Here is a 12980-nt window from a genome sequence, read left to right on the forward strand (position 1 = left end):
AGACAATACTTGCCCTCGACTAACTGATATGTCTATGGCTTGTTTTGGGTTGTGTTTAGTCACGATGTTGATCTGGTTTCCATGATGGGTTAATAATAACCAATCACGGAGTAATCAAATAAATGATCAGACCTTTTTTTCGATTTTCCAATAATTTGAAAGTGAACGTAATATTTGAAAGAATAAATCATTTTGAGAAAAGAAAATAATATAATAATTTATGTGACAAATATAGAGATAAATGCTAAGCCTCCTTATTGTACTTCCTTAATTGAAATTGCTCAAAATGTTAATCGGTTTTATGATAGAGTGATCCATAATTAGCTGAAAAAGGTCCTTATAAGACACTTTTATTCGGAGTTTGATGAAAAAAATAAAAAAATAATTTGTTTTACAATGCGTCAATTTTATTGGGTCTCGGTTGGAGCGGCAAGAAGCTTCAATTGAGTCATTATCTCAGTCTCGGATTGATATAATTCAATGGAGTTTCAGTTTGGTTCAAATAGCTCCGTTGCCGGCTTCTACTCGGACCTTGCCCGTTTCAATGTAACCCAACAATCTGAACTTCGCTGGAATCAATGGAGGAATCAACTTAGGTCTTCTGCAATTATTAAGCTGCAAATCAATCACTACATATAAAAATTAACGCATTACACTGAGAAATTCTTGTGAATCTTTGAATATCAACATTTGAAGTATCAACCTTACAAAACAATAAAAAATAAAAACATTTGAAGCATCGTTTTATGACAATACTAGAAAATGATTATTTTCAAATGCTGAATTAGCAAATGCACAAGCTACAACCTGCATTTATTAAGGGTTTGACGAAATTAATATATATATATATATATATATATTGATAAAAATTTTATTTCCAAAAAAAATAATATAATTAAAAATAAAGTAACATAAAGAAATAAAAATTACGTAAAAGACAAAAAAGAATAAAAATTAATTAATAGAAAATCCACGTATTAGCAACAATTGATTTGGTTAGCATGAAATGACATGTATGATATGGCCCCACCACTCAAATTCAGTTGTTTGGTTATTAAAGAAGGGCATGTGTGGTCTCTTGTATCTTGTACCGTGTAATTACTGTAGCTTTTGGGTGGGTGGAGGAAGAGAGGGAGAAAGGGCAGGAGAAAGGTATTTCTGTTCATTAAAACAAGGTCTTTTTGTTTTTTTTTTTTTTTTTTTTTTTGTTATTTCATAAAACTATAAGGGTAATAGAGTCTTTACACTTAGTTAATGGGCATTTTGGTTTCTTCAACTAATTTTTTTGACAAAAATTGTAAGGAGGGGAGGTCTTTGTAAAATCGATCAAACCTTATGGGAACACTGGTCACGGCCGTTCCTATGTGCCAAAATTGTGATAAAATGTGATAGTGAAGCTAAGTTTAAATTTATAAAATGTCACTACCACTATTAGCTACTAACGTAGCCAAAGCAAATAGGGATCATCCCAAGGGACTTGCAAGGTATTCTGGAATCAATGTTGGATTAATAAATCGAATAATCAAATAGGCTTTGGTTGGTAAATTAAACTAATAGTTCAATTAAAACAAGCAATTTCAAACACAATCTAGAAATTAGGGAAAAGAGTATGAGAGAAATGTCTTGGGGTTTAGAGTTCACCACTAAACTTCACTTCACCAAACACTAGCAATTGAAAATTTAAGGGGAAATTCATGTTGTAAATCAAATGTGTGTGTGTGTCATCAATTGAAAACTAAGCATAGATGGCAAATAAGCATAGATTGTCTAATCAATCTAGTAAGTAATACAACCTATCAAATTAGACCATTAACCATTCAATTAAATCACAATTAATGCACACTCAAAAATCTAGAGAAATGTACTTCTTGTACTAATAAGTATGGATCATCAAACAATAAGAATGGATTGTCCACCTATCTAAGAAATTAAAACAATTACATTGCAACTATACTAATGACATGAAAATTAAACTAATTAAGTTACAGAAGTAGCACAATCTATCAAGAAATAAGCATGATCCATCAAATAAACCATAAGAGTAATCAATTAAGTACCGTGCCTTAACCATCACTAGATTCATAATTTCAACACACACAGACATGTATCAAACTCATAAAATCTAGAGCTAAGCACATGCACATTCATTCTAGCATACATAGACATATGGATAGAATTAGATGATCAATTGAAAACATTAATTCATACAAATCATGTAAAAACACAAGATCTATATTTATTTATGGTCAAAACATCAATTACACCTAAAATCCCCAAAAATCACAAAAATGTTAGGTTTAGGAAGCTAGCCTAGGGGATATCTCTAGCCCCAAGAGAAAAAGATTTAGCCACTCATGGTAATGGCCATGGAACCCTCAAGGGTTGTCTTCAAGGTTGGTACCATCTTCTTCCTCCTTACTTTCTTCCCAAAACCCTAGTTCTAGAGAGAAACTATTTCTATATTTGGTAAAAATATCAACTAGAAAAACTCTATACAAATTGGTCTCTTTAGTTTATATACAAGCCTCTTTGAGTAGGCAACAAGTCATAAATACTGCATTTGATTGGTGGAAATTCGCAGCTACAAAAGTTGGTAGAGTCCGGGGGCGTTCGGGAATTAGACAGCACACTGCCAGTAGTCACTTCGATCGATCCAACACTTATTTCGATCGATCGAAGCTGACATGGCAAGATATTTTTGACACTTGGCAACCTTATCCATTGAGCTGGCACTGCCTTCTTTCCGATCGATTGTAGCCTTCTTCGATCAATCGGGACTTCCTTCGATCGATCGAAGCTTCACAGGTGCAATTTTCCTGGTTTCTTATGGGTCTTCTCCTTAGCTCCAAAACTGAGCTAAAAGGCTCTTTTTAACCTGCTTGAACCTTATTGACCTGAAATAGACAAAAACACAAATAAGTACTAAAATATGAAAGCAAGATAGATGATTGGACTAAAATACCCTAAATTAGGTGCTAAAATATATCACATTTGAGCATTTATCAAACACATTGCAAAAAAAAAGGTAAACCTCAGGTTTACTTGCAATTAGGCCAAACCTCATAGGAGGTCATTATAGTTTGCCCAAATGTTTACTCAGCTACTTTAATTTTTACCACAAGCACAAATACCGTATACAAATATACTTATACCATACAATCTGCAATACAAAAAAATTATACATACATCTGCCTCCTATCTCTCTCTTTTTCTCCTCTTCTAAACTCTCTTTTCAAAATTAAAGACCAAAAACGATATCTTAAACCTCTCACACACAGAGGTCCAACCATGGCGGATGTAGAGATAGAGTTCATCATGGATTCAAAGGAGCACAACCTCCTCTCCTACGATGCGGTGGCTAGTAAGTTTCGCAGCGCCAAGGCCAAGACCAATATCGATCTCAACCATCCTAATCTCAACCTTCCTCCTCTCCTGGAATTCACTTGATCTCGCCGGAAACATCGTCGGTGCTGGAAACTCCGATCTTGCATCATTTGTTTCTAATTTTGTAACTCCATTCATCTTTCTTTTTTTTTTTCTTTTTCAAATAAAAAAAAATTATGAAATAGATAATATATATAATTAAGGAGAAAATCTAGAGAGAGAAAACTATATTTATAGAGATATATATTTATGTTAATAGATAAACAATTTGGTAATTGGTTACCAAAAAAACACACACACAAAGTGTAGTGTAGTTAATAGAAAGAGTGAAAGATAAAACTATATATGATAGTGGATGCCAAATATAACCTTAAAGTCCCACTACTTCTTAAAGTTCAGCCTCCTATATATATATGGTCACCTCGTCTCCACATATTTTTGACATCTGTAATCATCAAATGTTAGTAGCTATATAAACAATGAATGTAAAAGAAGCTGCAGTTTTTAGTTCTCTTCATTTTTTATTTTGTGCCTGTGAAAATTTCGAACTCTATAATTGATAAATTTATTGTTATTAGTTAGCTATCTTATGCACACTGCATATACGCACAATTATTTATTAGTGGTGATAAAAATTTATAGTTATTATTAGTTAGTTGTCTTAAGCACGCTGCACAGACGCACAATTATTTATTGGTGGTGATAGATTTATACTTATTAGTTAGTTGTTTTATGCACACTGTACATGTGCACAATTATTTGTTGGTGGTGATAAATTTATAGTTATTAATTAGTTGTCATATGCACAATGCACAGGGGAAAAAATATATTAGCTATAGAATTTGAAAACATCGTGTTAAAATTTCATACTCTTATAATTCTTTTTTACGCGTGTGAAACTCAAGCGCCTTACATTTGAAAGTTCGCCTAGGGCCTCTCAAAATATTTGGAATCTCAGGGCTAGCCCTGGGCATACAGTTGCCAAACTAATTAAACATATAGTGGTAATGGAAGGAAAACTTACTTATGGTTTGACAATTGGTGCCAAGCAGGTCCTCTGCATCACAGCTTCGGCTATTCTGTCATTGAATCCTCTCCAATAGCCAAGTTTGCAACTTTGGACTTCTCACCCTAATCCCTACCTCATCTCTCATCAGCCCTCCAAACCACTCAGCCCAAGATTCAATAGTTTGCCACTCACACCTAAGGGTAGCAAACAAGCTGGTTGGGTCGGGTTTGGGTAAGGTCTAATATGGGCGGGTCTAATATGACTCATATTTAATCCGCTTGTAGCGGGTTAAATATGGGTTAAGTTAAAATGGGTCGAGTCAACCCGTCATAACCCGCCAACTCGTTTTAGGAGAAAAAAATGTTATTATTTTGGATAATCTCATTATTATAGTTCTTGATTTTATATGAATAAAAGCTTGTAAAAATATGTATTGATATAATTGAAAATCCTCCAATTTATTTTGGAAATTCTTTAAATTTATATTATTTTATTTAGTGATGTCTATGCATGAAGGTAAATGTTATTTTATTTTTTTATTATTATTATTATTTGTGCAGTATATAAACCAAAAAAGAATATTGATGCAACTCTAACACGCCTTCCCATAGAGTCCCTTAGGTAGGAAAGTAGAACAGATATAATGCACGATATAATATGTTGTGGATGTAGCAGAGTAATACTATAGTACTTGTGGTGGCCCTGATTTTTCAAACCCGGTGTGTCAGTGACCCGAAACTGACCTGATATTGGATCCTAAATGCGGAAGCGAAAGAGAAGGGGTTTCTAGAGATGAATATCATCTCTAAGACACCAAGGTAACTTCCCATGAAGCCACAAAACTCAAATAGAAGCAAAAATGGAAGCTAGGTTTTAAAAATCGAACAAAGTAAACCCCAAGGGTAAAATGGTCACACCATTTTACCCTAAGTGGAGTGAATTTAACTTATAACAAGTCAAATGAGATCAAAAATATCCAAAAACATCATTTGGTAACCTCACATGAAGTTCTAAGGCCAAAAGAAGAGAAACCCCATTAGAACCCTATCTCGGTTCGAACCAAATTCCGACACCCTCTCACTAAAGCAAGGATATATCGAGTTATGAGTAAAATCAGAAACTAAAATTGGTACCATTGGAAAGCTTACTTCGACACAGTCCGTTTAGACTCAAGAACAGACTAATTCGGAATTAAAACGAAAGAGTTCTGACAGCTTGAAGATGGGAGGCCAAAGTTGAGTTTCTGCAACACAAAAAGGGTTTTGAGGACCTGAACCGGTTCAAGACCCCTGAAATTAAAGGTTTGGGGATTTTAGGCCAATATTTCTTTTTCATCGACAAGACCCTGCAATTTTTACTAGAATTCCTTTTGTATCAGTTTGTATCATTTGCTTTCATAATTGTGTGATTTCTTATGCGATGAACACGATTTTTTTTTCTCTCTCTCTTTCTTTTTTTTTTTTTTTTTTTTTTTTTTTTTCAGAAACCACTATGCGTTTTGAAGAAGATGATGAACAATGTTATATATATATAAATATTTGTGTGTTGATGAACAGTGTGTATTGACATAAGGGTGTGTTTGGTTGTTTAAGAGGGTTATATTTTTTATTTTTATTAGAATACACTGCGTTTTTGTGAAGAAGATGATGAATTATATACATATATATGTGTGATTGTATGTGTTTATGATGAATATTGTGTATTGACATAAGCTTTGCCTCTTTGTGCATCAACTTTTCCAATACGTAGTGAAATTAATTGTTGGCCTCAATTGCTTAACCAAAAAAAAAAAAAACACTCTGCAATGATAGGCGATGGGTTAAATTCCTAGGACGGCGGGTATGAAAAGCGAAACGGCAATGGGATAAGGTGTGTTTGGGTTAGTAAATTTTTTATTTATTTATCTATTCGTTTGATGCGAAGAAGATGAAGAGTGTTTTTATCTCTCTCTCTATATATGTATATAAACATAAGGGATAAGGGTAAGAGACAGAGACACTGTCAATATATGTATACAGACGATATATATATATATATATATATATATATATATATATATATATAGAGAGAGAGAGAGAGAGAGAGAGAGAGAGATGGATAGATAGAGAGAGAGAGAGATAGAGATGGATAGATAGAGAGAGAGAGAAGAGCTAGGGATTTTTGGAAAATTAGATTAGGTTGTGTTTGGGTCTGTCTCCATAATCTTATTTGGTGTTTGGATCTAAAGGTCTAAAAATGGGGTATTATGGTCCTCTCATGTTTAGAAGGGTATTATTGTCCTTTAATTTAAAGATGTGTGTCACGTGATCATTTTAACGACGAGATCCAACTGGAGCATCACCGAATGGTGTCATCTACAACAAAAATGTATAGTTTAGGAGTATTTTTTGCAACTTTTGTAATATAAGGGTATTTGTTGCTGATTCACTAATAGTAGTTCAGAGTGATTTTTTGCAATTTACCTATATAATTAGTCCATATATGTTTTTGTTTAAAGTTGCAAGTTCTAACCGACCAAAATTAGAAAGTTTCTACATTGATAGCTTCTTAGATCTTAGGTAAGATGGAATTGCTAGACCAGTAAATTTGCACATTGAAGAGAATTAATTTTTCGGACAAGCATCTAGCAACATTAGACAAATGTTTTACCCTAAAAAAAAAAAACATTAGACAAATGTTTGTTGGTTCAGCGATTGGAGACACGATCGTCTACTGTACAAATCTTGTGCTCTGCAACAGCCCTGAATGAAGCACACACTACTGTGTTTGATTTGACAGTCCAATGTTGTGTTGAATAGCAAAGGATCCCAGCTCGCAATGATTGATTTCGTGAGTAATTTTCCTAGTTTGGGATTTACATTAAGGTCCGTGTGGTTAGATAGAAATTTTTGACGAAAAGTGAAAATGAAAGAAGGTAAAAGAAATGAAAAGAAAATTAAGTTTCTATCATGTATTTGATTAGTAAGAAAAATTTTCAAGAAAGTTGTGAGAAAATATTGTTTTATGAGTTTTGAAAAAATAAAAGTAAAAAGAAAGTGATTGTAATTCCCAAAATTACCCTTTTAATTATAAGATTACTTTGTGCACTTTTGAAACACTATCATCTCTCTTGAATTATAAACAAAATTAATTTTTCAAGTTCAAAGATAAAACAATGAACATTGTGATATTTGTCTTCTTATGTTTAATAATTAGATATATGTGATTATAGGTGCAAGTTTAATTAATAAAAAAAATTGATCCGAAAAATATTGAGAATAAAAGGTTGAAGTTAATATATACCCTTTTAGTCATAGAAGAAAAAAAAGAAAAGAAAAAGAAATAAAAGCTTAGTCAAATTGAAATGAAGTACTTGGAACTAAATTTGTTTGATACATTTAATATACGTAGAGTTAAAGCTAAATGAGTTTTTGGTACATCTAATATAAGAAGTGTGTGTATACAAAAATACATGTATGAATTAAATTATAATTTCAAATTTAGTATATATATATCACTCTCAATCATTATTAATTATGAAAAGAAAAAAGTACAATATAAATTTAATTTTGTATGCACATATAAAACTATAAATGCAATTAATTTAATATTACATTATCTTATAAGCAATTTACAAACGAAGGAAACTCGCTTGTTAGAGAAGTTTGTAGAGAGGTTTGTGGAGAAAGGGAGGAGGGTGACATGGGTATAATAGGAAACTAAGATATGAAGAAAAGTAAAATTTTTCTATGTTTTATGTCAAGAAATTTTTAAGGAAAATTAAGCAGTTAGAAGAAAATTACTTTCACCCTAACCAAAATATTAACAAATTTAAATATTTTTTATTTTTTTTCCTTTCTATCTATTACATGCTAACCAAACAAACCCAAGAGGCTTAAAGAGATGAGGGGAGTGCCAGGGGAGGAACTAGTAATGGGCTAACCTGAGCTATAGCCCAGGTCCAATTGAAAAGAAAAAAATTTAATACTATTGTTCTTATAAACCCATGTATTATTCTTCATCTTCCTATTAACCCAATCCATAGTCTTTCTATAAATAAAAAGAGTTATAAAATTTATAAAGGCCAATCCTTAAATATGAGCAAGTCCATGAACAATGGACATGCCCAATCACAAAAGAAGCCATAATAAAACATAGCATAGTCTAGTCCAATAAACCAAACACATTGTTAGTCTATAGAAAAAGACCTAGACTCAATTTTTTTATTATTGTTAATCAAGTGAAATATTGATTTTTGTTTTTGTAAAAAAAAAAAAAACCAGCTTTGTTGATGACTTGATGGTTTCTTATTAAATTAGGTAATTTACTATATAATGGATTAATAACTAGCTAGAGGCCAAACACACAGGTCTTACTTTCTAATTTGAATTTATTAATAAAGAACATATATATCTTGCATTCTTGCAGGCGTTTGTTTTAATACTTGTATGAATCATATTTCAATGGATTCTTGACTTCGAAAACACATTAGAGTTTAGAAGTATAAATGTATTAGAAGGTTGTAAATTATTAGGTTTAATTGAATGATTGATGCATGAGAATTCTATATTTAGAGTATGGATGACACACTAAGCAATCATGTTTAATTATTTTTAGCCCTCCTTACTTTACAATTCTGGCTCTGCCCCTGGGGAGTGCCCAAATATATAGAAGGTAAATTGCCATTTTCAAAGGGTGCTGAGTGCTCTGGGAAGTATTAGAAAAGAAAATTTGGCTTAATTTCTTTTTCGGTAATTAATTTGGCTTTTGCTTTTGTCCGGACTAACAGTGCATAAAATGAGAATTTGAACAAATAATATAATATTAATCAAAGAATTTCTCTAACAAGACAATGTGTTTATTCTAATTCTAGGGAACCACGGGAAGTCAAATTAAAATCAACAATTTTACGTTGAAAACTGCTAGATACTATGCTGTAATGGTGTTGAATAAGATCACTAGTTTAGAGACATTGCCTCTTGCCATATGCAATACATTTATTTTGGACTGCCCTACATGCTACAACGTACCATTCTTTATTCAAACAGTCCAACACAATATGAACGTGCTTCATTCAATTATTGAACATCTAGTTAATGCAAAAACAAATTCAAAGACTGACAGGGCAACAAATTCAGCAAAATGAAAGAAAATATTTACCTATTAGGTTTGAAGCTTCTTCTTCAAAATCTGACCATATTACTTCACTGCTATATTCACATAGAAACAATTATTAGTGTCATAAAGAGTGTCATTCAAGTATTGAAAATCTAGCTAATACAAAAATAAAATTGGAGTGGAAGTGTAACGAGTTCGATAGAACCAAAGGAAATATTTACCTATTAGCTTTGAAGCCACCTCCTCGCTCTGGCCATATTCACTGTTGTTGTCACATAAAGCCAATCTTTTATGTTGTTCAAGAACTTGAAAAAGATATATTCCCATGAACGTTGAAGCAATAAAGTGCCAAAGACTGCACCAAATCCAATCCCAAAACCTAGCCCCATGCTGACATAAAATTCTCGGTTGATAAACCCATCTTCATCCCCTTGAATAATGTTGTCTGCACCATGATTGGTAATGGAAGGATGAAGAGTTGTTTCATCTCCTGGGCACTTATTTGGAAGCAGAAGTCCACAAAGTTCATGATTTCCAGCATATGCAGAGCCATCAAAACTCTGCAACTGAGTGCTTGATGGAATTTTTCCAGACAAGTTGTTATTCGACAAATCCAAGATAGCAAGGAAATTTAAATGAGTGATGCTTATAGGAATCTTACCAAAAAGCTGGTTTCTAGATAAGTTCAGAGATTCTAACATTTTCAACTGACCAATCTTTTGAATAATATGTCCCATCAAATAATTCCATGATAAGTTCAAGGAACCCAATCCAGTAAGACTCGAGATCTCTTCAGGAATTTTCCCAACTAATCTATTGTCAGAGAGATCGATGCTTTTTAATAGTGCTAGACTATTTTTGAATTCAAACTCTTCTCTTTTCCATTGCACTATTGCATTGTCCTCATATTCTAATTCGCTGATGTAATAGTAACGAGTACCAGCATGAAATCCATAAAAATAAGTAATCTTTCCTTTTGATTCATTCCCCCAAACCAAAGCAGTAAAATTACTAAAGCACCAGGGTATGATTCCAGATATATTGTTACGAGAGAGATCCAAGATTTTAATAGAGTTGACATGGCATATATTTACAGGTATGTATCCATGGAACTTATTCAATCGCAGACTAAGAACAACTAAAAGTTCTAGGTGTGTCCCTATCCATGTTGGTATTACTCCCGATAATTTATTTTCTCCCAAGTCAAAAATAATCAAATTTCCACAGTTCTTCAACGATGAAGGCAACTCCCCAACGAGATTGTTGTGGCGTAAGTGCAATGTTCGAAGCTCATAGAGGAAGCCCATAGACCAAGGAATTTTCCCGAAGAAATTATTGTTAGCCAAATTAAGAATGGCTAAATTTTGCATGTGCATCCAACAATCAGGAAGCTCCCCTGATAATCGATCGTATGAGAGGTCAACAGAGCCAAGGAACTTACTATTTAAGTTACATAAGAAAGAAATTGACCCAAAAAACTTATTTTTAGAGAGATGCAATGCTGTCACGTTGGGAGGAAATGGTGCTATTGGACACTCGAAGCGATTGGAGCTCAAATCTATTACAGGATAAAAAACTGTCTTTAATGACAAATCAGGCACCTTGCCATTGAGCTGGTTGTAAGAGAGATTTAGGTAAAAAAGCTTAGGAGATAAATCCCAAAACTTCTTAGGGACAATATCTGAAATTCTAGAATTGGAGATATCAAGCTGAGAATAATTGGTTTGAGTTTGAAGCCAGTTTGGGAAACGAGGCCCCAGCCGGCAAGACCGCAAGTTTATGCCATCCAGTTGAAAGGGAGGATTCCAATCAGAATTGAAGTCTAAAGCCAAAGAGTTAGAAGACAAGTCCAACCATTGTAAGTTGTTGAGATTTGAGAGGTGGGCTTCGGAGATTGTACCTTCTAAAGAATTTGAAGAGACATCCAAAAATTCGAGCATGAAAAGTTGCCCAATACTTTTGGGTAGTGGTCCAATGAAGCGATTGTATGAAAGATACAACTCTCTCAATGAAAACAATCCAATCTATTGCTTTGCTAAGATCAACCCAGTCCATGTTAAGGTATCTTAATAAAGAAAGATGAGAAACCCACTCTAAACTTTTTACACTCACTTCATAATTATAGCCCAAATCAAGATAACGCAATTCGGAAAGATTCCCAAACTGAGTTGGAACCGTGCCTGGAAAATTAGTATATTCAAGATTAAAATCATTGGAACTGAGGTCCAAATACTTCAAATGCTGCAATTCAAGTAATGAAGGACTAATCTTACCTCTCAAAGAAAGATGATTATAGCCCGAAATGTTCCGGGGGGCATAAAGATCGAGCTCCATCACATGACCAGTGCGATTGCTACATCGGACTCCTCTCCATTTGCAGCAGTCTTTCTTGTCTTTCTTCAACTCCCCAAGAAGAGAGGCGGCCAAAATCGTCAATGAGCCCACGTTTAAACTCAAGGAGAGCTTGTCTCTCCCTCTCTACGCACATCACTTTAGGATCAGCTCCATCTCTTGAAGTAGTGAATGATCCAAGAGCTGGTTTCATTCCCCTGCAAAATATTAGTAGTAAAAGCTGAACAACCAACACATAGAAATGTTTCTCCGATTATCATTTTCAGAACAAAAAGTTGAAGGAACAAAAATACCAAAAGTCGGTTATCTTTACAATCTCCAGTAACAGATTTTCTTTTTCTTTTTCGTTTTTTTTTTCTAATTTTTTATTTTTTTTCCGCACCAGACAAAATTTACAGATTTGAATAGGTCATCCAAAAGACTATTTCTTCGTTCGAAAAGTCAACAATACATTCATTAGGTGGACCCATTGAAGGACACCATTCCTACTATGTCTAATCACCGGAGGACAAAGATGTTTGGTCTCACTGAAGGATCCATTACGTTGGACTAACCATTACTGCAACGTTAAATTCTTAATTTTTAATTAATTGTGTGCCACTCAAAATTTAATATAAGAAAATATTGTTAAAATTTGCGTAAGCCTTTGAATTTTTTTTTTTTAAAGTGTAGTTCAATAACATATCTGAAGTTTGTCAAAATAATATGCATATACAATTTATCTATTTTTTAGTCAATAACACCATTTATAAGAATTTTTATGAGACAAAATTATCTCTTAATATTAAAATTGAATTTATTGTAAACTATCTGACATATTAAAAGGACGCAATTGGGGCGAAATTATACCACCATCCCACCTACACTCACTAACAGATTTTCTTTTTATTTTTTCTTTCTTTTTTTTTTTTTTTTTTTCGCTCAAAATTTAAAGATTTGACTAGGTCATCCAAAACACTGTTTCTTCCTTGGAAAAGTCAACAATACATTCGTTAGGTGGACCCATTGAAAGACACCATTCCTACTATGTCTAATCACCGGACGACAAAGATGTTTGGACTGACTGAAGGATCCATTACGAATTTACGTTGGACTAAGGGAAGGATCCATTGCACGTTAAATTCTTAATTTTTAATTA

General features: G+C 33.2%; 1 protein-coding gene across 6 annotated transcripts; it reads right to left on the reverse strand.

Annotated features, from left to right (window-relative positions):
- Positions 1 to 2211: 2211 nt before the first annotated feature.
- On the reverse strand, positions 2212 to 12237 carry LOC132271973 (receptor-like protein EIX1). Of its 6 annotated transcripts, none has more exons than XR_009469931.1 (4): positions 11764 to 12237; positions 9712 to 11670; positions 9533 to 9582; positions 2212 to 2894 (listed from the first exon to the last, which is right to left on the reverse strand). XR_009469931.1 is itself a non-coding variant. In XM_059773486.1 (4 exons), the coding sequence occupies exon 3, from the start codon at positions 11428 to 11430 to the stop codon at positions 9715 to 9717; it is 1716 nt and encodes a 571-aa protein (XP_059629469.1). In that variant the 5' UTR covers positions 11431 to 11670; positions 11764 to 12039; positions 12136 to 12215; the 3' UTR covers positions 7242 to 9579; positions 9712 to 9714. The 6 variants fall into 6 exon arrangements, 3 of the variants coding, with proteins under 3 accessions (XP_059629469.1, XP_059629468.1, XP_059629467.1); XR_009469929.1 differs by having other exon boundaries at positions 9533 to 9579; positions 11764 to 12235; XR_009469930.1 differs by lacking the exon at positions 2212 to 2894 and adding an exon at positions 5841 to 7235 and having other exon boundaries at positions 9533 to 9579; positions 11764 to 12235.
- Positions 12238 to 12980: the final 743 nt, after the last annotated feature.

The sequence above is a fragment of the Cornus florida genome, unplaced genomic scaffold, assembly GCF_030987335.1.
Source record: "Cornus florida cultivar Cherokee Brave unplaced genomic scaffold, ASM3098733v1 CherokeeBrave_3.0.0_Hap2_Chr08, whole genome shotgun sequence".
NCBI classification, from domain to species: Eukaryota; Viridiplantae; Streptophyta; class Magnoliopsida; order Cornales; family Cornaceae; genus Cornus; species Cornus florida.